Raw genomic sequence first — 26,163 nt, 5'->3', positions numbered from 1 at the left:
TTTGTCAGGAGGTGACCTTTATCCCCAGCTTCTGGCCTAGACGCTTGTTTGGTGGTCTTCTGTGTATCTTGCATCCTGTCCATTGTGACATTATAACCCGCCAATACTTAGACTGCCATTTCTCAGCTATTTTAAGATGGAGTCAATTGATGCGCTATTGATCGCATGCAGGGATTATCCCTAGAGGTTGCTGATCTGCATAATTCGGTCACACGGTATCAGAATGCTCTGGCATCAGGTGCAATAGGAGGAAGTCAAATTTATGGGGAGCCTAAAGTTGCTCTCCCTGATAGATTTGCATGGGGTGTGGGTGACTTTATCCGCTTTAGAGAGTCATGCAAGCTGTATTTTCGGCTGCGTCCATCTTCGTCTGGTGATGAGTCAGAGGGTAGGGATAATCATATCCCTGCTTAAAGGGGACGCGCAATCCTGGGCCTTTTCTCTGCCATCCGGTTCTCTGGCCCTCCGGTCGGTGGAGGAATTTTCTAAAGCCTTGGGATTAATTTATGATGACCCAGATCGGGTCTCGATGACGGAATCTAAATTGCGTAATTTATTACAAGGTGAACATACTGCAGAGGCTTACTGCGTTGAGTTTATGAGATGGGCTACTGAGTCAGAGTGGAATGACCCTGTGTTACATAGTCAGTTTTGTCAGGGGTTATCTGAGAGATTGAAAGATGCCCTTGCTTTTCATGAGTACCCGGATACATTGGAGAATGCTATGTCTTTGGCAGTACGGTTAGATAGTGTCTCGACCATGGTCATGGCCGTGACTCCTGGAACCGCATGCTGTTGCCCGCGGTCTGGTCTTGGTGTCAATCACAGGTGAGGGCTGATGTATGTTGCCTCATCTGTGGTTGCCGCTGGCAACATGGTGTTGTTGGCACTGTAGCAGCCTGAGCTTGTTGCTGGGCTGCTCACTGTCTATGCATGCGGTTGCCTATGGCAACTTGTGTTCTAGGTGTGCCTTTTGTCTGTTTGGTGTGCACGGGATTTATGTATGCACTTTCCCTGTTTGTTGTGCATGAGGTTTATGTATGGGTGCACTTCCCCTTTTAGTGGCTACCTTACCCTCTCTGGTGTTGCAAGGGTTAACTCCCTTCCCAGTGTGTGTCTATGTGGGTGTGGCTACTGGCTATTTAGCTTCTGCTGAGTTCAGAAGTCTGAAGGGTACTCCAGCCTTGTTGTTAAGCTGGAGTCGTCATCCTGGTTCATTTACCATCTGCCAGTGAGGGCCACCCTTGTGGTCATAAGTTTATATGTGATGTTAAGTTGATGTTGTTTTCCTTTCTATGTTTATTGCAGCTATGGATGTCTTGGTTACCTGTCTGATTTCTGGTGTGTGCTGTGTCCTTAGTGTTTGTGTGGACAGCAGTACTGGTGCATGGGTTCCAGTCAGGAAGGCTGTGGCAGGTAGGTTTGGAACTAGTGTAGTTCACCTGCCATATCCATATGTCTGTATATGTTTCCCCTTCCTTGCAGCTTGGCCCGTGAGACTCCTGTTCGTCCGTATCTGGGAGGAACAGGTCGTCTTACCCTGCTCCTAGTCCAGGGCTACCCTGAGGGCTAGTAGGGACTATAGGTTCCGGAGTATGAGCCCTCCTACCATCAGGGTTGGCTCATACAGCTAGGAGTCAGGGTCAGTATTAGGGACGCGATAGGAGGTGACCTGATTCCTGTCCTGGCCTAGCAGCGACCGACATCTTCTGTCATCGCACGGCTGAGGGTTTACCCCATCCTCAGCCGTGACAGATAGACGTATTAGAGAGAGGTGTAAGGTTCCCTTCTGTGAGTGGTTTCGTCTCACCTGCTCCCCAGGGTGATATGACATGTAACTCTGGGGTAGGGGAGGAACCCATGCAGCTGGGTCAGGTGTCTATCCGTTCTGGTAGTAGGAACTTTAGGAGGTTGCATAAACTATGTTATTACTGTGGAAAAAGTGGTCATTTTATTTTTGCTTGTCCTTTTGTTAAACCGCATGTTGATGAGAAAGAATCACAAAGAGGTTTACTTAAAGAGAAAAAAAAACATCCCTGGCTCTTGGTAGTGTGAATGGGGTGGTGGAGCAAGCAGGTATGCAAGCTCCCTGTAATACTCGTTTTCTCCTTCCAGCTATGGTGGCGCTAGACTCAAGAAAATGTATTGTTGAAGTATTCATTGACTGTGGTGCTGGGGTAAACCTTATTGATTTTCTTTTTCTTCGAAATCTGGGTCTAAGTACTTGCACTTTAGAAAGAGAGATTCCTGGTTTTCACAATTGATTCTTCCCCTCTTTCTCAAAGGAGTCTCACTCATATTGCTCATGGTATTCAGTTAAGGGTGGGTGATTCACATGTTGAGATCATGTCTTGTTTTGTCATGAAGGACTTGCCCGCTCCTAAAGTCTTAGGTTTACCGTGGTTGACAAAACATAACCCAATTATAGGTTGGCAAGCAAGACAGATCATTGGTTGGAGTGAATTTTGTTCGGACAAATGTCTTGGTACATCTATCTCTGGTGTGTCTACTACGGCTTTACCTCAGTATCTCTCAGATTTTGCGGATGGCTTTTCAGAGGGTGGGGCTCAGGAATTGCCCCCTCATCGTGACTATGATTGTCCAGTTAATCTCATCCCAGGGGCTAAGTTGCCAAAGTCTCGGCTTTACAATCTTTCTCAACCTGAAAGAGAGGTCATGCGGAAGTATATTGCCGAGAGTTTGGCAAAAGGTCATATAAGGCCATCTAAGTCTCCGGTTGCAGTTGGTTTATTCTTTGTAAAGAAAAAGGATAGTTCGCTGAGACCTTGTTTGGATTTCCGGGAATTGAACCGTATTACGGTCCGTGATCCGTATCCCCTTCCTTTGATCTCCGATCTTTTTGATCAAATTGTTGGAACCAAGGTGTTCTCCAAGTTGGATTTAAGAGGGGCCTACAATCTGATCAGAATCAAGGAAGGGGATGAGTGGAAAATGGCCTTCAACACGCACGAGGGTCATTTCGAGAATCTGGTTATGCCTTTTGGGTTAACTAACGCGCCAGCGGTATTTCAGCGATTTGTCAATGACAATTTCCATCATTTTGTGGGGAGGTGTCACCACCAGACATCTGAGAAGCTCTGACAGACGTCCTTCAGAACCTCCTCCTTGAGGTTCCTTTTGTTTTGCTTTCATTTTCTCATCTCGTTAGCCTCTCTCAGCTGTCATGTAGTTGCACTGATTGCATCAGTGTCTTCAGTCAATCGGTGTCACTGATTGCATCATGAGTCTTCTACAGATAAGTTTTGTTCGTTCATTTGTGTCTTCCTGTTTGCTGGATCCCAGGTGACCCTGACTCCCTCTGTATCTAGTGTAGGGAGCCGGTGGTCGTGTCCCCTCACTATTATAGGGTGTTCAGGTGTTATACAGTCGAGGTACGAGGATATGCGATCATCTACCATTGAGCCAGGTCTGATGCAGGGATCTCCCTTTTGTTCCTTAGTTTTGGATCCAGTCAGTCGTATCTTCATTTTGTGTCTTCTAGTTTTCTGTACACCTTCCGTGACATTATAAACCGCCAAAACAGTCTTAAGCATGAATCCGGTTTCAACCTTGATTGACCGCATGCAGGGTCTTTCACTGGAGGTAGAAGATCTCCGGAAAACTGTCTCTCAGTTTGCTTGCGTTTATGGAATTTGTTCTGAGCCTAAAATCTCGCTTCCGGATACGTTCTCCGGGGGTAGTGAGAATTTTGTTCGTTTTAGAGAGGCTTGCAAACTCCATTTTCGCCTACTTCCCCATTCCTATGGTGATGAGGAGCGGAGGGTGGGGATCATCATATTGCTGCTCAGGGATAACGCTCAGTCCTGGGCCTTTTCGCTGCCGGTGGGGGGCACGGCCCCTCCGTTCAGTGGATTAATTTCTTTTTGCCCTGGGTCAGATAAATGATGATCCGGATCGTATTGCTTTGGCTGAGTCTAGACTACGTCTTTAATGCCAGGGTAAACAGTCCGCAGAGATATACTGTTCAGAATTTCGGAGATGGGCAGCTGATACTGGTTGGAATGATGCTGCACTCCGAAGTCAATTTTGCCATGGTCTTTCAGAGGGATTGAAAGATGCATTTGCCTTTCATGAGAGACCTACCTCCTTGGACTCTGCCATGTCTCGGGCCGTTTGTATTGACAGGCGTCTTAGAGAGGAGAGATCACTCCTTCCTGTCATACTCAGTCCAAGGACAGTGCGGCGGTCTCATTCAGTGCACAGGGGTCTGTCGCTCTCAATCCCTTCTGAGCAGGAGCCCATGCAGCTGGGTTTGATTGCCTCTGACAATAGAAGATTCAGCCCTCATGGGAAGGTTTGTTTCTATTGTGGTGGTATAAATCATTTGGCAAATGTTTGTCCCTCTAGGAGATTCAGGCAGTTTTTTTAGAGTAATAAAGTAACAAAAAGAAAAAAATCCTCTAAAAACGTTCCATCTGTTACTTTTGGCAAGGTTGATGCGGAAATTGAAGGTTTTCCGTTTGCTTGTAGTTCCCGTTTTGTCCTACCTGCCAGGGTGGCGCTAGAGAGCAAGAAAAAAATTTGTGAGATTTTTGTAGATAGTGGAGCAGCTGTCAATCTCATTGATAGTCAATTTCCTATAACTCATGGTTTCCAGGTATGCACTTTGGGAAAGGTTATACCTGTTTTTGCTATTGATTCCGTTCCACTTTCTCAGAAATCGTTAAAGGGCATAGTTCACAATATCCGTTTGATTGTGAGTGATGCTCATGTTGAGGATGTGTCATGTTTCGTCCTAAGCGGGTTGCCTACTCCTCTAGTGTTGGAGCTGCCCTGGCTCACTAAACATAACCCCACCATTGATTGGCAAGCGAGGCAAATAAATGGTTGGAGTGACTTTTGCAGAGAGAATTGCCTCACAACATCTGTTTCTGAGGTTTCTACTAAGACTGTACCATCTTTTCTCTCTGAATTTTCGGATGTGTTCTCTGAGAGTGGTGTCCAGGACTTGCCCCCGCACAGGGAGTACGATTGCCCTATTAATCTCACCCCAGGCACCAAGCTGCCTAAATCTCATTTATACAATCTCTCCCAACCTGAAAGGGTCGCTATGCGTGCTTATATCTCTGAGAGTCTGAGAAAGGGACACATACGACCCTCGAAGTCACCTGTTGCCGCTGTTTTTTTCTTTGTTAAGAAAAAAGATGGTTCTTTAAGACCATGTCTGGATTTCAGGGAGCTGAACAGTATAACAATTCGTGACCCTTATCCGCTTCCTCTGAACCCGGACCTGTTTAACCAGATTGTTGGGGCTAAAGATTTTTCCAAGTTGGATCTAAGAGGGGCATACAACCTGGTCAGAGAAGGAGACGAATGGAAGACGGCCTTTAATACCCCTGAGGGCCATTTTGAGAATTTGGTTATGCCTTTTGGTTTGATGAATGCTCCAGCCGTCTTTCAGCATTTTGTGAACAGCATTTTTTATCATTTAATGGGGAAATTTGTATTAGTGTATCTAGATGACATTTAGATTTTTTCTCCTGATTGTAAATTGTACGCTAAACTGGAAAAATGTGTGTTTGCGGTTCCAGAAATTCAATTTCTGGGGTTTCTTCTCTCCGCTTCTGGTTTTCGCATGGACCCCGAGAAGGTCCGCGCTGTGCTTGAGTGGGAGCTTCCTGAGAATCAGAAGGATTTGTCAGGAGGTGACCTTTATCCCCAGCTTCTTGCCTAGACACTTGTTTGGTGGTTTTCTGTGTATCTTGTATCCTGTCCAGCGTGACACTGTCATGTCCGAGAGCGGGTTCACCTAACCCTTAGAACATTCCACAACGAAAGAAATCCCCATAACATGCACATATAAAGAGAAGACAGTGATAAGCAAAGCTGGATCGGCAGGTAAGAACTCAGTGGCAAAGAATACCCATCGGATCAAGGGGCACCTAGGCACTTACCTGCTGCAACTATAGGAAGGAAATCCAACACACCAGTAACTGCCTGGACCCCTTATGCGGACAGGGTGTATGACGGCCCCAGGCAGAGCTGCTCACTGACTTGTTCCGGGGGAACCCAGGAGACCTCTCACCAAAGGCACAGACAGACAGGGGAGTGTCTAGCATCCATGCAGGACCGTACACACCAAACAGACCAGACATAGAACAACAACTAGACCTAACACAAACCCTGAATACAACCCACACAAAACATAGAATAGGGAAGGTAGGTTAGAAGACATAGAGGAGACATTGATTTCCCATAAGGTGGCCTTCAAGGACTGGGTAGATGGAATACCCAGGACAGGAGCATAGCTCTAGCACCAACAGAGGCTGGAGTACAACTAACCCCAGACTACCAGCCACAGGCTAAATAGCACCAAGTGACCACACCTAGCCAGGTAGTTAACCCCCACATGCACCAGAAAGAGAAGGAACCAGGAGAAAGGAGCAAAGAATACACATGCATAAACAACACGTTGACCCAGGCAACCAGCATGCACGGCTAAGGCTACTTTCACACTAGCGTTCGGGCGGATCCGTTCTGAACGGATCCGCCCATAATAATGCAGACGGAGGCTCCGTTCAGAACGGATCCGTCTGCATTATATTAGCTAAAAAAAGCTAAGTGTGAAAATAGCCTGGGACGGATCCGTCCAGACTTTCAATGTAAAGTCAATGGGGGACGGATCCGCTTGAAGATTGAGCCACATTGTGGCATCTTCAAACGGATCCGTCCCCATTGACTTACATTGTAAGTCTGGACGGATCCGCACGCCTCCGCACGGCCAGGCGGACACCCGAACGCTGCAAGCAGCGTTCAGCTGTCCGCCTGTCCGTGCGGAGGCGAGCGGAGCGGAGGCTGAACGCCGCCAGACTGATGCAGTCTGAGCGGATCCGCCTCCATTCAGACTGCATCAGGGCTGGACGGCTGCGTTCGGGTCCGCTCGTGAGCTCCTTCAAACGGAGCTCACGAACGGAAACCCGAACGCTAGTGTGAAAGCAGCCTAACATGTCACGGAGAACAACAACGAGACCGTGACAGTATCAGTTTCAAAAATTTGCATGAGCAAAAGTCAACGAGCAATGTTTTATATTTTGTCCAGCACTGAAGCAGATTGTTTGCTTGGCTTTATCATCAAATATGGGACGTGTTGAAATATACTACAAGCAGTACAACAGTGTGCTATTCAGTTGCTTGGAATGGTAATAGAAAATACCAAAAATTGTATGTAAGGCTCTTGGTTTACTCTGCATCACCAAGTCTAGCCAATTTGTCATGGCCTTGAGTCTGAGAAGAAACATCTTCTATAGGATACCGAGAAAAAGACAGCTATCTTCTCAAAAATGCCAAAGAAAGATTTTACTCACTGAAAACTTCTCTAATTCTTGTTTCACGAAAGAGAAAAGCTCCTACCCAGTGGAGATACTGACCTTAGAGAAAAGAGTCTTTCATGGACGGTTCTCTTGTTTATATAACATAAGATAGTGCTGCACTGTTCTTGAACAGTGCTGTCCATTTCCACATTAAAGGGGTTGGCCACTTTCTGGTTATTGTTGACCAATGTGTTTATAAGATGTTTATATGACACTAATATAGTCTTTTTTTAAATGATGCACAATTTTCTGTATTTCATAAGGTACACAACATCTTTTGTGCTGTCCACACAGAGGTCCTCTCCATAAAATGGCTGCTGATTGAGGGTCATGTGACCAGACAGATCACCTCTATGTAATGTGTCCTCCTTTCAAATACACTGCTCCTGCACTAAACTCCAAACAAGTGAAGATGGCAGGGGCAGTGTATCTGAATGTAGGAGACGTCACATGGAGGTGATTTGCCTGGTCACATGACCCTCCATCAGCTGCCATTTTATGGACAGGACCTCTGTGTGGACAGTACAAAAGACTTTGGGCCAGATTTATCATTAGCTCAAGTCAGAATAATGAAGTGAAAAAGTCGCAACTTTTTGCGCAATCACTAAAACTGAATGACGTCCCAGGAGTGGGCGGAGCCTAAATGACGGCTCTATGAATATTAAGAGATAGAGGATATTGAGAACTCGACGGTTAATGCTATGATGTGAGAGAATTATGTGTGATAGATGATTGGAGAACTACATCTATCAAACAAAACTGCGGTATAATGAAATGGTGAATATGGGAAAAAGTGTGTATGTGGTTATGCTGTTTACAACAGCAAGAGTTCTTTATTTTGAAGGTATAATAAGATCAAGGCCGCATTTGTAAAATGTATGATTTGAAATCATGGCTTTGCAATTTTGGGATATGATCCGGATAAATACCGGCTCATATAATGAGACAAGCTGGGCTATTTAAAGGGCCCCACTGCGCATATGCGCAGTTGTCGCCCCTGAAGAAGCGAGGCAGCGAAACCCGGGTCGGGCAGGAACGTGACGCTCTTAACGATATTGTTATATGCCTTTTGTCAATCAACTCTTGTGAGTAGAATAAAACATTTTAAAACATCATGCTAAAGGGTGCTTCACTATTGTGCCAATCTTCTTAAACCCTGTAGAGGAAACTGTCTGTGGAAGATCAGACCTTTTTGGGTGAAAAGGAGAGGGGCTGGAGCCCTGTGCCATCCACTGTTGACCGGGGACCATAGTCTCAAGCAGCGCGGTTCCAAAACTTTCAATAATCAGAAAGTGACCGACCCCTTTAACTCCTTAAGGACACAGCCTTATTTCACCTTAAGGACCAGGCATTGTTTTGCAAATCTGACCAGTGTCACTTTAAGTGGTGATAACTTTAAAATGCTTCGACTTATCCAGGCCATTCTGAGACAGTTTTTTCGTCACATATTGTACTTCATGACAGTAGTAAAATGGAGTAAAAAAAATAATAATTTTTATTTATAAAAAAATACCAAATTTGCCCAAAAATTTGAAAACTTTGAAAATTTCCAAGTTTCAATTTCTCTACTTCTATAATACATAGTAATACCTACAAAAATAGTTATTACTTTATATTCCCCATATGTCTACTTTATGTTAGGATCCTTTTGGGAATTACATTTTATTTTAGAAGTAAATCTTGACATTTCTCCCAAAAACCAACTTTTTAAGGACCAGTTCAGGTCTGAAGTCACTTTGTGAGGCTTACATAATAGAAACCACCCCAAAATGACCCCATCTAAGAAACTACACCCCTCAAGGTATTCAAAACTGATTTTACAAATGTCGTTAACCCTTTAGGTGTTCCACAAGAATTAATGGAAAATAGAGATACAATTTCAAAATTTCACTTTTTTGGCAGATTTTCCATTTTAATATTTTTTTTCCAGTTACAAAGCAAGGGTTAAGAGCCAAACAAAACTCAATATTTATGGCCCTGATTCTGTAGTTTACAGAAACACCCCATATGTGGTCGTAAACTGCTGTTTTTGCACACGGCAGGGCGCAGAAGGAAAGGAATGCTATACGGTTTTTGGAAGGCAGACTTTGCTGGACTGTTTTTTTTTATACCATGTCCCATTTGAAGCCCCCCTGATGCACCCCTAGAGTATAAACTCTAAAAAAAATGACCCCATTTTAGAAACTACAGGATAGGGTGGCAGTATTGTTGGTACTAGTTTAGGGTACATATGATTTTTGGTTGCTCTATATTACACTTTTTGTGAGGCAAGGTAACAAGCTGTTTTGGCACAGTTTTTTATTTACAACATTCCTCTGAAAGGTTAGATCATGTGGTATTTTTATAGAGCAGGTTGTCACGAACGCGGCGATACCTAATATGTATACAATTTTTTTATTTATGTAAGTTTTACACAATAACTTCATTTTTAAAACCCCAAAAATTTTTTAGTGTCTCCATAGTCTAAGGCTGGGTTCACACGGGCGTGTCCGGATTAGGTCCGGATGCGTCCCGGTGTATTGCGGCAAACCCGCGCGATTAGGTACGCAATTGCAGTCAGTTTTGACTGCGATTGCGTTCCGATGTTCAGTTTTTATCACGCGGGTGCAATGTGTTTTGCACTCGCGTGATAAAAAACCGACTGTGGTACCCAGACCCGAACTTCTTCACAGAAGTTCAGGTTTGGGTTAGTTGTAGTGTAGATTGTATTATTTTCCCTTATAACATGGTTATAAGGGAAAATAATAGCATTCTGAATACAGAATGCTTAGTACAAGGTCAATTGAGGGTTAAAAAAAATAAAAGAAATTAACTCACCTTGTCCTCTTCATTGCGCAGTTCCCGGTCTCTTCTGATGAGCTGTCGGCTAAAGGACCTTTGGTGACGTCAGATCACATGCTCCAATCACATGGTACATCACCACGGTGATGTACCATGTGATTGGAGCATGTGATCTGACGTCACCAAAGGTCCTTTAGCCGACAGCTCATCAGAAGAGACCGGGAACTGCGCAATGAAGAGGACAAGGTGAGTTAATTTCTTTTATTTTTTTTAACCCTCAATTGACCTTGTACTAAGCATTCTGTATTCAGAATGCTATTATTTTCCCTTATAACCATGTTATAAGGGAAAATAATACAGTGAATAGACTGTCACCTAGCAACCATGAGTGAAAATCGCACCGCATCCGCACTTGCTTGCGGATGCTTGCGATTTTCACTCAGCCCCATTCATTTCTATGGGGCCTGTCCTGCGTTACAAACGCAGAATATAGAGCATGCTGCGATTTTAAAGCATTGCAGAAGTGATGCGTGAAAAAAATCGCTCATGTGCACAGCCCCATAGAAATGAATGGTGCCGGATTCAGTGCGGGTGCAATACGTTCACCTACCGCATTGCACCCGCGCGGAAATCTCGCCCGTGTGAACTCAGCCTAAGAGCCATAGTTTTTTCAGTTTTTGGGCGATTATCTTGAGTAGGGTTTCATTTTTTGCGGGATGATATGACGGTTTGATTGGCACTATTTTGGGGTGCATATGACATTTTGATCGCTTGCTATTATACTTTTTGTGACGTAAGATGAAAAAAAAAGACTTTTTTTACACCGTTGTTTTTTTTTTTTACGGTGGTCATCTGAGGGGTTAGGTCATGTGATATTTTTTTTAGAGCTGGTCGATACGGACACGGCGATACCCAATATGTATACTTTATTTTTATTTATGTAAGTTTTACACAATGATTTCATTTTTGAAACAAAAAAAAATCATGTTTTACTGTTTCCATAGTTTAAGAGCCATAGTTTTTTCAGTTTTTGGGTGATTATCTTGAGTAGGATCTCATTTTTTGCGGGATGAGATGACGGTTTGATTGGTACTATTTTGGCGTACATGCGACTTTTTTGATCACTTTTACTACCTTTCTTGGGAAGTAAGTTTGGCAAAATTTCAATTTTCTCATAGTTTTTTTGTTTTTTTTTATGGCGTTCGCCGTGCGGGGAAAGTAACATGACCGTTTTATAGATCAGGTCGTTACGGACGCGGTGATACCTAATATGTGTAGTGTATTTAATTTTTTTAATTTTTATTCAGTGATAAATGTTTTTTTTTTATCTTAACTTTTTTCACTTTTTTTTACTTTTTTTGGACCCAGACCCACTTGGTTCTTGAAGATCCAGTGGGTTTGATGTCTGTATAATACAGTACAGTACAATATATATTGTACTGTACTGTATTTTACTTACACTTTGTCTGAACAGATCTATGCAGGCGTCCTGTTGCCATGGGAACCTTCCCCGTCTGCCACAACTTCGCAGACGGGGAAGGGTAAGCACTGGGCTGAGGGGGGGGCTCTCTCCCTCTCCATCGGGGGGCTGCAAAGGCACAGCAGCCCCCGATGGAAAGGAGGGAGCTCCCTGACCGATGACAGTTAACCTTTACCGCGGTATGCAAAGGGTTAAACGGCTGCCATCTGCACACATGACCCCCCTGTCGTTGTGACAGGATGCCGGCTGAATGATTTCAGCCGGCATCCTGTTCAGATTAACCCCTGGGGCGCCGGAATCCCGATTTAAAGTTAGGGCGTACCGGTACGCCCTGAGTCCTTAAGGACTCGGGAAATAGGGCATACCGGTACGCCCTGCGTCCTTAAGGGGTTAAGTACCAGGACATAAGGGCGTACCTGTACGCCCTGTGTCCTGAAAAGGTTAAAGGGGTTGTCCGCTTTTTACTATTGAAGAACTTTCTTCAGGAGAGTATCAGATCAGCAGGGGTCCGACAACTGGCACCTCAGACGATCAGCTGTTTGAAGAGAAGGCAGCTCTCACACGAATGCTGCCTTCTCTTCTCTGTTTACATGCTCGTCACAGCAATTGCAGCGGTGAGCAGGTGTAATTACAAGTATGGCGTCCCTATTCACTTCTATGGGACGGCTCTGTAGTATTCACTTGAACAGGAAGGAGCTGTCCCATAGAAGCAGGGGCGTAGCAAGGGGGGAGCAGCCGGGGCAGATGCTCCCTACTTTACCCTTCTGCCGAGCTCCGGCGCTCCCTCTCAAGGCCATACATCCCACTGCTGGCTGTGTGGGGGGAGGGGGGCACGATCCTGAATCCTTAGGCCTCTTGCACACGAAAGTTTATTTTTTTCTGTTTCCGTTCCTATTTTGCGTTCCATATACGGACTGTATACAGAACTATTTCAATGGATCCGCAAAAAAAAGGAAGGTACTCCGTATGCCTTCCGTTTCCGAAATTTCCGTTCAAAGATAGAACATGTCCTATTATTGTCCGCATAACGGACAAGGATAGTACTGTTCTATTAGGGGCCAGATGTTCCGTTCCGCATAAAACAGAATGCACATGGATGTCATCTGTATTTTTTGCGGATCCGTTTTATGCAGACCGCAAAATACTGAAAAAGCCATACGGTCGTGTGCAAGAGGCCTTACTTCAGGTGCAGGAAAGCCTAGCTAGATAGAAGTGAATGGGGACACCATAATTGTAATTACACTGTTCACCACTGCAATTGCTGTGGCCAGCGGGTAAACAGAGAAGAAAAGGCAGTGCTCATACGAGCGTTGCCATCTCTTCAAACAGCTGATTGGCAGGGGTACCGGGAGTCAGACCCCCGCCAATCTGATATTGATGACCTATCATGAGCATAGGCCATCAATAGAAATAAAGCAGACAACCCCCTTATCTGAGGCATTGCACACTGCCATAGCTGATCTAGGTCTGCTAGGACCCAGCAGCTCTTCTATGCCCAGAGCACACCTGGCAATCACGTGATTGCTGAGTGCAGTAGAGAAAATCACTTTTGTCTGCTCCTCTGGGTTCCCAGCTGTCTCTCACTACCATTGACCCCACATGACCCTGCAAGATCGCAGGAGCGGAGCAGCCACGGACAAGAAAGGCATTTCTATTATAGTGCCGGCCATGTGCGGTCCGCAAAATGCGGAACGCACATGGCCGGTGTGTGCGTTTTGCGGATCCGCAATTTGCGGACCGCAAAACAGTTGCGGACGTGTGAGTGGACCCCAAGGGTTCATTTACATTACCGTATGTATTTTATAGTCTTTTTTGTGGACACCTTTAACTTCAATGGGTCCGTGAACTGCATTTTGCAGCCAAGTATAGGACGTTATATCTTTTTGCAAAACAGACAAAGGGACGCAGAAAGCACATGGATCATCTGTGTGCTTACTGCATCCGTATTTTTGTTCCGATAAAGGATAGAATAAGGGCTCATGCACACGAGTGTGTGTGCCCCATGCCCGTATTGCTGGTCGTGCACTCCGTACTGCGGAGGAGGACCCATTGACTTGAACGGGACCGCAATCCACAAGATATATTGAAAGATAGGACATGTCTATCTTTTGCGGAGCGCAGGCACAGATGGGAAGCCCACGGAAACACTCCCGGTCCGTGCCTGCACACCACAAAAGATAGGACATGTCTCTCTTTCAATATATCTTGCGGATTGCAGACCCGTTCAAGTCAATGGGTCGCTGTTTGCGGTCTGCATCATGGGCACGCAGCACATCCGTATGGCCATGGTGCCCATATTGTGGACTGCAAACAGCCTTGAATGGGTCCACAATCCGCAAGATACGGAGCGGAGTTACGGTATCGGAAGCCGACAGAAGCACTACGAAGCACTTCCGTGGGATTTCAGACGGAAAAATATTTTTTTGCAGTGTGGAACGTACCTTGCGGATTGCAGACCCATTTAAGTGAACGGGGCCGCAACTGCTAACGGCGCGCACTCGGCCAGTACCCGTGCACCGTGGACCGCTATTTCTGATCTGCAGCCCGGGCACACACGCTCGTGTGTATGAGCCCTTTTAAAGCCTCTTGCACACAAATGTTTTTTTTTTTTTCCCCGTTTCCGTTACGTTTTTCACCTTGTGTATACGGAACCATTCATTTCAATAGATCCGCAAAAAAAAAAAGAAGGAAGGTACTCCGAGTGCCTTACGTTTCCGTTCCGTTCAAAGATAGAACATTTCCTATTATTCTCCGCATAACGGACAAGGATAGCACTGTTCTATCAGGGGCCAGCTGTTCCGTTCCGCAAAAAATGGAATGCACACGGACGTCATCCGTATTTTTTGCGGACCGCCAAATACTGAAAAAGCCATACGGTCATGTGTGTAAAATGCGGACCACTGACTCATTAAAGTCAACGGGTCCGCAAAATACGGATGAAACACGGACGTCCTCTGTATTTTGCGGACTATAGAGTACGTAGTCCTATGTTGCATGAGCTGTAATACAGCAAATACTCCTCAGTGTATTGCTGTATTAATGGAACCTCCCGTGGATCAGTGTACTGACGCCATGTTACCGGTATCCATACCACTGATGAATCGCACAGGGCAGCCTCCACACATCACTGTCATCTGACAGCTGCACTGACACCTCTCGGCTTACACGTCTCACTGCGCCTGCGCACTTCCAGTCCTCCCCTCCAGCAATGGGCGGGGCGCGCGAGCGTGCGCAGAGTGGAAGTAAATAAACGCTGCCGTGAACGCGCCGCGAGCAGCTCAGAGGCGACCGTGAGACTTGCGTTTCTTTTCACGCCCTTTTAAAAAAAAAAAATATATTTTATATTTGCAGGTACAGCGGGGCTGTTAGTCCTCGGAGGGGAGCCTGGGTTACGGGGGGCTTGCTTCTGTATATGGACATTGGCAGTGTGGGGGCGGTTACTGTGACAGCTGTGACCAGCGCGTGTTCACCTGGGGCCCCTAACAATCCGGCTGTGGGAGCCCTCCTCTCCTGCATACTGTGCTGTGTTTCTTCATTGCTGCATGTCTTGTGTGCAGAGTCCAGGAAAAGTGCAAACCCAACTTCCTGACTTGTTAGGTGGGATCTGAGCCCCCTCCTCACCGTATTCCGCCATTGCCTCTCTGCATGTATTTGCATAGCTATAGGTCCCAGCAGGCCGTGCTATAGCTCAGTCTACGCCCCATACGCCCACATCCCTGAGAATGGCCTCAGAAGGGCACAAGCAGCCAATGGTCAAGTCCAACTGTGAACGCCAGGAAGATGGAGGTGGTGAGCGCCACAATCCCACGCCGCTGGCCTCGAGACGCCTGGAAGGAAGCAGTAACAAGGAGAACGACCTGCAGGGATCTCCTGGGCAGCCTTCAGAAGGCGGCACAAGTGTCCGACCTAAACCCAGTGAGGCCCCGGTGCCAACCTCTAATCCCTGGACCAAAAAGGCTAACGTGGCCCCTGCAAACAGCACCCTCGTGTTTGTTGGGCGTGAACATGCGGGTAAGAGATGTGTTTTTGGATTAAAAAGTGAATTTTAACAAAAAATGAAAACATTTCCATAGTGTAGGCTATAAAAAAAAGTTGGCAGTGTAATAAAATGACCAAAATGTATCGCTGTATCGGAGCAATCGTACCAAGGTGTCGCCCATCACGCCATAGAAGACAAAATACCGATTGACTACATATGCCATAATGTGACCTCACTGGTGGTGGCTACACCTCTGCTCCCCTGAGAATTGTCAGCCACAAGGCCACACATGTGTCTATACCTGGGGGCAGCAACCTCTGCCACACCAACCGTTGTGAAACTACAACTCCCAGCATGCACACTTGCTCTTCTGTTCCTGGAATTCCCAGAGAAAAGAATGGCGCATGCTGGGAGTTGAATCTTCTTAACAGCTGGAATGACGGTGGTTGCTGACCTCTTGTCTACATGACTGTGTGTGTGTTTTGTGGTCTGCCAAACGCGGGTCAGCAAAATAGACGGATGACATCCATGTGACGTCCATGTTGCATCCATTTTTTGCGTCTCCATTGTAACAATGCCTATTCTTGTCCTCAAAACGTCTTACTATCTTTTTTTTTTCTTTTTTGTTGTTGTGTGAATGGGTCCTAATGGATGATTTTGAAGTAATTGGTGAGTGATTGGGTCACCGTGAAACCTGTCACCTTTTATATGGCTGACGCCCACGTCAGCATGCATGTTTGGCCAAAGCGGACCACGCACACGAGATGTGTACACGTATGTCTGTGGAAACAAGTGATCCAATGCGCCTCGTCCTTCAGGGTTTATTTAGGTGCCTTCCATGCAATTTAGATTATCGAATGATCCAGAAATCAGTGGGTTCGGTTAACTCTTATCTAGTATATGTCCATGGGTCTTAAAGGGGTTCTCCAAGTTATTATTATTATTATTTTTTACTGATGACCTATTGGTCAGACCTCCATCGATCAGCTGAGGATAGGTCATCAGCATTAAACACTCAGACGTGCATAGAGAGTAGTTTTTAAGCTTTGCAGAATTTGCAATTTCTTGGTCATATTTTAGTGAACCAAAGGGGTAATTTATGTTCAGAAATGCACCTATATTTGGTGTATTTCTGACGCAGATTGTGACTCAAAGGTTTAGCTCACACCAGGTGGGTGTGTTGGGGAAGGGGACAGGCTGGCAGGCCGTCTCATTCATCATTAGTCCAGAAGATAAATGGCCAGAAAACAATTTTGTTTAGCTAGTAAGGGTGCTGCCCAGGGGTGCACCTAGCCCACCGATGGTGAGCCTTTTAGAGACAGAGTGCCCAAATGCCAACCCAAAACAGACATGGCAATGTAACCTGAATACTACAGTCCAGTTTAGTATTCCATGTACTTTATCATTTAGCTATTATTGCCTGCCTGCATTCAGTACGCTGCCTGTGCTGTTTATAGCGCGCCCTGCGCTGATGAATGCCGGTAAAAGTCTAAGCCCTTATGCACAAGGCAGTGGCCGTATTGCGACCCGCGTAGAGCGGGTCCGCAATACACGGGCACTGGCTGTGTGCACCCCGCATCACGGATGCAGACCCATTCACTTGAATGGGTCCGCAATCCTGGAAATGCGGTGTGGATCGGAAGCACTACAGAGTGCTTCTGTGGTGTTTCTGTCCGCACCTCCGAACAGCAAAAAAACAGAACATGTTCTATTTGTTTTAATTTTCTTTTTTTTTTTACAGTGCTGACGGATCACGGACTCATTCAAGTTGAATGGGTATCGATCCGTCCCTGCCGCTGCACGGATGTTGCCCATGCATTGGGGACTGCAAATTGTGGTCCCCAATGCACGGAACGGCCGCACAATGGTCGTGTGCATGAGGCCTAAGAGTGTGAGCTCCTGAAGGAGACCTTATTGGTGGCAGTATGGAGGTATTACTGGGGAATATTAATAATTTAGATAGATCAGGTTTTTGTATTGGCCGCCCAGCCACGCCCACACATTAACTCCGGCGAGGTGGATCGTGACAATGGCATTGTCTAATGATGCGTATTAGTGCAATGGTTTTAATTATAACCTAATATCATGTGGTTTCAGGTTTGCAGTGTTCACCAAAAATAGTACGAGCTGGAAAACCTGTTTCTAAGAAGGTACGTTTTTCTTGTATGTAGAGTGGGAGGAGCTTTTTTTTAAAATTAATAATAATAAATATATCTCTATTCACGGAGATGCGTAACGGAATCATCGATCGGGACCCCACGGAAGCACTACGGAGTGCTTCTGTGGTGTTTCTGTCCGCGCCTCTGCACCACAAAAAAATAGAACATGTTCTATTTTTTTTTATGGTGCGGAAGGATCACGGACCCATTCAAGTTGAATGGGTCTCGATCCGTCCTGGCCACCGCACGGACGTTGCCCATGCATTGGGGACCGCAAATTGCGGTCGCCAATGCACGGAACGGATGCACAACGTTTGTGTGCAAGAGGTCTCACTTTGTGTTTTTATTCCTTGTTAGGCTAGTGACTTCAGTGATATCACAAACTGGCCAACGCCAAGTGAAACTGCCAGCCATGGGGTAAGTATTGAATTATGGTCTGCAAAGTCTTTTGCTATGACCTTACCAAAGGACTTATTCTCTTTCTTCTAACTTCAGTTTCTGACACTCTAGGTAGAATGTGGCACTCGTGTCCTGTTATTCGGGTGCTCTACTTGAGGGGTCCCAACCTTGTAGAAAACAATTAATAAAATAAACGTATGCACTCTTTGAGATACGTTTGAAGTATTGTGCTGTTTTTTTACATAGAATCCGTCTGTGATAATACTGATATATACATACACTGCCACCAAGAAAAAAAAAAGATTCTCAATGGGGTTAAGGTCTGGACTCTGTGGTGGCCAATCCATGTGTGAAAATGATGTCTCATGCTCCCTGAACCATTCTTTCACAATTTGAGCCGATGAATCCTGGCATTGTCATCTTGGAATATGCCCTGTGCCATCAGAGAAGAACAAATCCATTGATGGAATAACCTGGTCATTCAGGATGTTCAGGTAGTCAGCTGACCTCATTCTTGGAGCACCTACTGTTGCTGAACCTAGACCTGACCAACTGCAACAACCCCAGATCATAGCACTGCCCCAACAGGCTTGTACAGTAGGCACTAGGCATGATGGGTGCATCACTTCATCTGCCTCTCTTCTTACCCTGATGCACCCATCACTCTGGAACAGGGTAAATCTTGACTCATCAGACCACATGACCTTCTTCCATTGCTCCAGAGTCCAATCTTCATGCTCCCTAGCAAATTGAAGCCTTTTTTTCTGGTTTGCCTCACTGACTAGTGGTTTTCTTACGGCTACACAGCTGTTCAGTCCCAATCCCTTGAGTTCCCTTCACGTTGTGCGTGTGGCAATGCTTTTACTTTCACTATTAAACATAGCCCTGAGTTCTACTGTTGTTTTTCTTCGATTTGATTTTGACAAACATTTTAAGTGATCGCCGATCACGATCAGTCAGGATTTTTTCCTGCCACATTTCTTCCTTGAATACGATGGGTCCCCACTATCCTTCCAGTTTTTAAAAATGTGTTGGACAGTTCTTAACCCAATTTTGGTAGTTTCTGCAAACTCCTTAGAAGTTTTCTCTGCTTGATGCCAATGATTTGACCAGTCTCAAACAGACTAACATATTTTCCACGACCACGAGATCTGTCTTTTGACATGGTTGTTTAAGAAATGAGAAGCAACGTGTGTGTGTATATGTGTGTGTGTGTGTGTATATATATATATATATATATATATATATATATATATATATATATATATCTCTCTCAAATAAAAAACCAAACGTATCTCAAGGAGTGCCTTAGTTTATTTTATTTATTGTGTTTAGTTTCTGAAACAGCAGGACTTCTGACCAGATGTTACTTTGTTATATTTTCCTCTTCTAGTGTGAACACTTAGTCTCAAACCAGCAAAACATATTGGCTAAAAAGGTGAAGGCCAACGATAAAAAGACTGAGGCCAAAGATAACAAAAACAGCATGGAAAATTGTGATGTGGACGTCCAAACTGCTGCTACTAGGAAAAAAGGTATTCGGCATAGTTGTGGTGGTCATCATAAACTGAATATTAAAGGGGTTGGCCACTTTCGAGCTACTATTGATAAATGTGTAGGTAAGATGACTATATTTTTCCACATTTCATAAAGTATACCCTCTTGTTTCCCAAGTCTTTTGTGCTGTCCACAGTGATGACCTGTACATAAAATGGCTGCTGATGGAGGGTCATGTGACCAGGCAAATCACTCGGCCTCCTGCACTCTCCACAGTGCTAGTGCACATGGCAGGTGCAGAGTATTTTAATGGAGGAGACCTCACTTGGAGGTGATTTGTCTGTTCAGTGGCCATTTTATGGACAGGACCTATATGTGGACAGAACAAAACACTTGGCCAACAAGGCGACATACTGTATGAAATATAGAAAACGGCACAAAATATCAACAAAGGCTTTATTAGTAAGTGCCATACAATCATTTTACGTATACATTGGTCAACATTAACCAGAAATGGCCAACCCTTTTTTATTTTTTTATTTTTAAATAACATTTTATTTATTTTCTAATAAAAGCGTTTCAGAAGCAAAATATGATTCCATACAATGTTTAGGCACAAGAGTAAAGTCAAGACAATGACATATTATCCAAAAGAAAAAATATCAGCATCACATTCTATTTCATATGACGTTTGCCTCCTCTTGTAGAAAATAACACAATTTCCCCAAAACCCTCCCCACCCCCACCCCCTTCTGGATGTGTACCTATCCCAACTAACATTGTTCAATTCCTAAAAACTGGTATAGCTTCCCTGTTAGGATGGCCGAACTACCTTCAAGTTACCCAAACTTCCTTTCAGGTCAGTGAGTAAATACCATTCTGTATACTGAAAATTTTGCATAACTTTCTGTATTTCAGGTTCCGAGAGCTGCTTACTAATGTAAATCTTCCACTTGCCAAAGAACTGACGTTTTACAAGACTTTTGTTTTTCTGCTTCTAATTGATCTATCAGCATGAAATATCTCATTGTATTTGAACTTCTGAGATTGTGGGAGTTTTTGGTTGCAACCTCGAGCTCAATAAACATGCCACCACCAAAACCCCATCCACTAATTTGGGTATTATCAGTGTATCCGGGTATACATGAAACAGGACCACCAGAGGTTCAAGTGGTAGATCTAATTGCCGTGGCCAACCCTTTTAATGATTTGTATGTTTATTGCATGAATATGATTGTTGTACTGATTATAAGCTTTATTACCTTTCCTTCTATTTTACCTGCAGTTTTTAAACAAAAATGGGTGCCGCTATGCTTGGAGGAAAAATCAGAAAATCAGAGCTCTCACTTGGAGTCACCAATTCAACCTGAATCGAGTAAAAAGCCAAAACGAGTACATTATAATAACGGTAATCTATGTGTACAAGCTCCAGATTGGTTTATTGAGCCACACTGGCCATTCCTGGTGACAAGGTGCACCTTTGTTTATTGGTGGTCTTGTGATGAAAACGAAAGTAGTACTGATATCACCCTAAGATTTGTAATGCCGCTCAATTGGACAAGTTGCCTTTGAAATGAATGGCACTTGGGGCTAATACTTGTCATATGGGCTCCAGTGTTTTATGCTTATTAATGGTTAACACACGAACACACCTCTACAAAATAAAAACAGTATGTCAGCTCATACTACTGAGCGTTTTGTGAAAAAACACGCTTGGTATGCTGTAGGTAAAGTTAAAATGAAAAAAAAAGAAATGTAAGAGTTGTAAAATATAAGATCAGTCTGCTAGATGGTCTTGTTTTGAGCAGATGACTAGACAACTGACCGACAGACTGACAGAAGTTGTATTTGTTGTGGTCAGTCGTAACTTGAAGTCTGTGGTACAGTCGGTAATTTTTCTTCTCTCTACTGCCCTCGGCAGTTTCTCTGTGATGACTGTACCAGTCTGTATTACAGATATATCATTATTTATGTTCTATATCCTAGAATGTGTATGTATGCCTGCTCATCTAGGGACACCACAAGCGGAGTTATACGTTCATGTGCAGATTTTCTCTATAGCAGTGCTTTTTTATGTTTACTTACTGTGAGGTTGGTGATCCATTATCCTGTCTTTTACCTTCCTATGTCATCTCTATGCAGGTTGGCAACAAGAAACAAAAAGTGACCAGGAGGAAGTTCTGAGCACCAAAAGTGAAACCAGCATTATAAGAGAGAGCTTTAGAGGCAGATTCAGAGGCAGAGGAAGAGGACGAGGCAGGGGTAATGTTTACAGTATGCTTAGCATAAATTCATGTAGATTCACATCAGGTTTAGTACATGATCATTTAGGCCTCCTGCAATACACGGGCACCGTTCTGTGTGCATTCCGCCTCACAGATGCGGACCCATTCACTTCAATGAGTCCGCAAATCCGGAGATGTGGAATGGTACGGAACGGACCTTATGGGAGCACTACAGAGTGCTTCCGTGGAGTTTCGTCCCGTACTTCTATTCCACAAAAAGATAGGACATGTTCTATCTTTAGGCGGAACGGCCAGATGGCAGACCCATTAAAAGTGAATGAGTCCGCCATCCGCTGTGGCTGCCCCACGGACGGTGTTTGTGCATTGCAGCCCGCGTTTTGCGTGTGCAGGAGGTCTTGCGTTGATATGACCCATATCCATCAGGCTCAAAGCCTAATCGTTAGATATGAGTGAATTTCATATTTTGAAATTCGTTCACGCTTCGTTTACTGGTAAAAGGTGAATAACGTTATGGATTCCGTTACCACGGACCATAACGCGATTCTATGACTAAATGCATAACTGAATGCCTTTAGAGGCATTCCATCATAATAGAAGTCTATGGGCTGCAAAACGGATCTGTCCCATTATGCAGGGGAGTCCTCTAAAGGCATTCCATCATAGAATTACGTTATGGTCCGTGGTAACAGAATCCATAACGCAATTCACCTTTTACCAGTAAACGAAACGTGAAAAAACTTCATAACCTAAAATTCACTCATCTCTATTAATAATGTACTTCCGTGAAATCTCAAAAGCCCACAATATTCATGTATTATTCCTATATATATATATTTTTTTTTAAACCCATCAAGGTCCCTATGGCATCCGTAGCTTCAGCACAGGTACTAAGCCTTTTCAAGCTGAGCATTCAGAAAATATTACCAGTATGGTGTATTATTACGATGATGGATCTGGTGTCCACGTACATAAAGTGGATGAAAAGTTGCTGAAGGAGTATCTTAAACGTCAGATGTAAGTACAGTACATTTTATTGAACAGTTGTGGCCAAACGTTTTGAGACTGACACAAATTTTGCTTTTCACAAAGTTTTCTGCCTCAGGGTTTTTTAGATCTTTTGGACAGATATTTCTGTGGTATACTGATGTACAATTCCTAAGCATTTCATGCCCCCCCCCCCACCCCACTTTTAATGACAAATATATCAAGTTTATGTAACGACTCAGTATTTCCAATGTTGACCCTTCATTTTCAAGATTTCTGCAATTTGCCTTGGCATGCTGGATGTCAGATTGTTGGCAAAGTTCTGACTGATGGCAACCCATTCTTTCCTGATCAGTGTGTCATGAATACACTTGGCGGTGCTCCAGTGGCAGGTCCAGTCACCTCATGGCGGCACTACCAGCATCGTGCCGTTGCAGCAAGCCTCTCTGATGTGGTAGCTGCTTGGCCTATCAGGCATCCGAGGCATTAGACGATGTAGCTGCCTCAGATGCTGTGGTCACAATTGACCACAGCATGAGGGGTTAAAGGGGTATTCTGGTTGGTTAAAGTTATTCCCTATCAGAACTGTGGTGGATCAAGAGAACGGGGGCCCCATACCCCTGCAGCTCCCCTGAAAATAATGGAGCAGCCAGTCGCACATGCGGGTGGCCACTCCATTCATTTCTATGGGAGTTCCAGAGATAGCCGAGCCCTGTACTCTATCTCTGGAACAAGATAAAAACCATCTGCTATCTCTGGAGCAACCATAGAAATGAGCGGAGCGGCCACCCGCATGTGCGACCAGCTGGTCCAGTCTTTTCAGGGGGTATGGTTCGCATGATTGGTGGGGGGGTTCCAGCGGTAGGACCACCACAAATCTTGATGGTTATCTCCTATCCTGTGGATAGGGGATAACTTTAACCAACCAGAATATCCCTTTTAATGTCTGCAATCAGGGTTATCGCCAATCGCAAACATTAGCCCTGGGTGTCTGCTCTTTGAAACGGCAGAAACCTTGCAGCTCCAGTGCGGAGTGGGCCCCATCTTTATACATGTAGTCCGGACATGAGCCATACATGTACAGTGCATGTCCTAAAGGGGGTTAAGGCAACAATCTCCTCTATTCAATCAGCATGCTGATATTGGCTACCTTGTTAACACTTTCGCCTGAGCTAGCTAGAAGATCACTGAAATTATGCAGGTCATGTTGTGGCAGGGCAGAATTGCAGTGAAAATTGAGTTTTTGTGATTAAAGGGCATCTGTCAGTAGTTTTGTACCTATGACACTGGCTGACCTGTTACATGTGCGCTTGGCAGCTCAAGGCATCTGTGCTGGTCCCACGTTCATATGTGCCAGTATTGCTAAGGGAAATAAAATTTTACTATATGCAAATGAGCCTTTAGGAGCAACGGAGATGTTGCCTTTACACCTAGAGGCTCTGCTCTCTCTGCAACTGCCGCTCAATCAACACTCACTAGATGCTAAAATCCAAACTTTATTTTCCATAAAAAGCATATACAACCACCAGATGCAGCACACTCCCTCTCCACTTTCATTGACAGGGCCAGTCATGATAATTTCCCTACCTGGGCCTGTCAATCAAAGTGGAGAGGCCGCTGCAGTTGTAGAGAGAGCGGAGCCTCTCGATGTAATGACAACACCCCCCATTGCTTCTAGAGATTCATTTGCATATGTTAAAACATAATTCTTTTTTCTTCTCAGTAATGCGGACACATATGAACATTGGACCAACACAGATGTTAATTTTCATGGCAAGGACTGCGTTTGCAATTAATCTGATCGCACAACATAATGTAGAGTTAAGGCAAATTTCTACCATTAACAACTGAAGCAGCAAACTTGAAAAAAAACAAGATTTGTGTCATTCTGAAAACTTTGGCCACGACTAGAACATTGGTTAAAGTAACATAACCGGATATTTCTCCCATCATTTATATGTCAATATTTCTTCTAGTGAGTACTACTTCAGTTTGGAGAACCTGGAAAGAGACTTCTTTCTCAGAAGAAAGATGGATTCACAGGGATTTTTGCCGCTTTCTTTGATTGCAGGTTTCCATCGAGTGCAGTCCTTGAGTACGGATCTCAGTCTTATTTGTGAGGTATTTAATACTTGACACTAGTGAACACATAAGCCCTTTGTTCAACGTGTGGCATATTTCTGCAATGTGCTTTTTATACAGTGTCGTTTCATTGGGTTCCTCTTGTTTGTTTCTTGCTCAATGTTAGAGCAGTTTGATTATCTTTCTCTGTAAAAGTTATGATCCTTAAAGGGGTTAACTAGTTTTCCTAAAGCATTCTCAAGTGTGACGTTCAGACTTTGAGATAAGAGGGAGAGTCCCCCAACTCAGAATCTGTCAATTTGCTAGGACAAACTGCAGCATCATAGAGGACCCTGTCTGTCCCAGCATTACACAGACAGCCTATTCATTTTATTAGGCAACATGTAATGCCTTAGTTCTCCTGCGTTGGTGCTGCAGGGGAATTGAACACCTGTAACCAGGTTCACCTGTAGATTGCATCTCATCTGGTTGCCTCAGGGCAATTTCAGACAAGCGTGTCCAGTGTGAAAAATATGCTCTGTGTGGGAGCATAATTTCCTGTTATGGACACTGCTCCTTTCATAGGACCACACAGCTTTATAATGCTGTGTGTCCCTGACCCACCTGGGATCTTTTGCATTGTTTTGCTGGCATTATTTCAGTCCAAATCAGTAGATGCAAAGTCAGACTGAGACATTATAAATCATTAAAATGCTGTGCGATCCTGTGAAAGGAGCAGCATCCATAACAGGAAATCACTCTCCCGCACAGAGTGTGTTTTCTGTACAGGACATACTTTTCTTGTAAATTTCAACCCTAGCCTTCTGTACCTGACTGAAAAAAACAATATTCTCCCACTTCTTTTTTCTGACTCACTGGATCCCTTTCTCCCATCTGAAGTTTTCTGTTCCCTGTTTTGTAAAATTCTAGACTGACTGGTTGCAGCAGTGCACGTGACCCAATGACTGGCCTCAGTGGTGACATGTCCCCAAACGGTACAGAAACCAGCACTGCTGCTTGGGAGACACACGTCACTACTGAGGTCAGTCATTGGCTGCAGCTGCACATGGAACCCTGTCTATCCAGAATTTTGCTGGTTAGGGACAGAAGGATCTCAGATTGGAGGAAGGCCTGTAAAGCGGAGAATGTTTTATCAAGTGGTGCAGCAGGCTGTTAAAGTCCCCAAAGCTGGAAATGGGGTCCCGTGGCTCAGATCTGCAGCAGGTTAGCCTAATTGAACTCAGTG

The 26,163-nt window shown here is 44.5% G+C and overlaps 1 protein-coding gene across 1 annotated transcript in view; it reads left to right on the top strand.

Moving 5' to 3' along the window:
* Positions 1–14,846: 14,846 nt before the first annotated feature.
* The window catches only part of LARP1B (La ribonucleoprotein 1B), a 68,329-nt gene continuing 57,012 nt past the window's right edge, over positions 14,847–26,163 (top strand). The window contains exons 1-8 of the mRNA XM_044301076.1: positions 14,847–15,603; positions 17,669–17,721; positions 18,088–18,147; positions 19,523–19,664; positions 20,912–21,034; positions 21,769–21,888; positions 22,727–22,886; positions 24,833–24,977. Of these exons, the coding sequence (XP_044157011.1) occupies positions 15,315–15,603; positions 17,669–17,721; positions 18,088–18,147; positions 19,523–19,664; positions 20,912–21,034; positions 21,769–21,888; positions 22,727–22,886; positions 24,833–24,977 (1,092 nt within the window). The 5' untranslated portion in view covers positions 14,847–15,314. The remainder of the gene's footprint in view (positions 15,604–17,668; positions 17,722–18,087; positions 18,148–19,522; positions 19,665–20,911; positions 21,035–21,768; positions 21,889–22,726; positions 22,887–24,832; positions 24,978–26,163) is intronic.

This window comes from Bufo gargarizans, chromosome 1 (genome assembly GCF_014858855.1).
Source record: "Bufo gargarizans isolate SCDJY-AF-19 chromosome 1, ASM1485885v1, whole genome shotgun sequence".
Classification (NCBI taxonomy): Eukaryota; Metazoa; Chordata; class Amphibia; order Anura; family Bufonidae; genus Bufo; species Bufo gargarizans.
The sequence above is the reverse complement of the archived record's forward strand: the minus strand, read 5'-3'. Positions and strand labels throughout refer to the sequence as shown.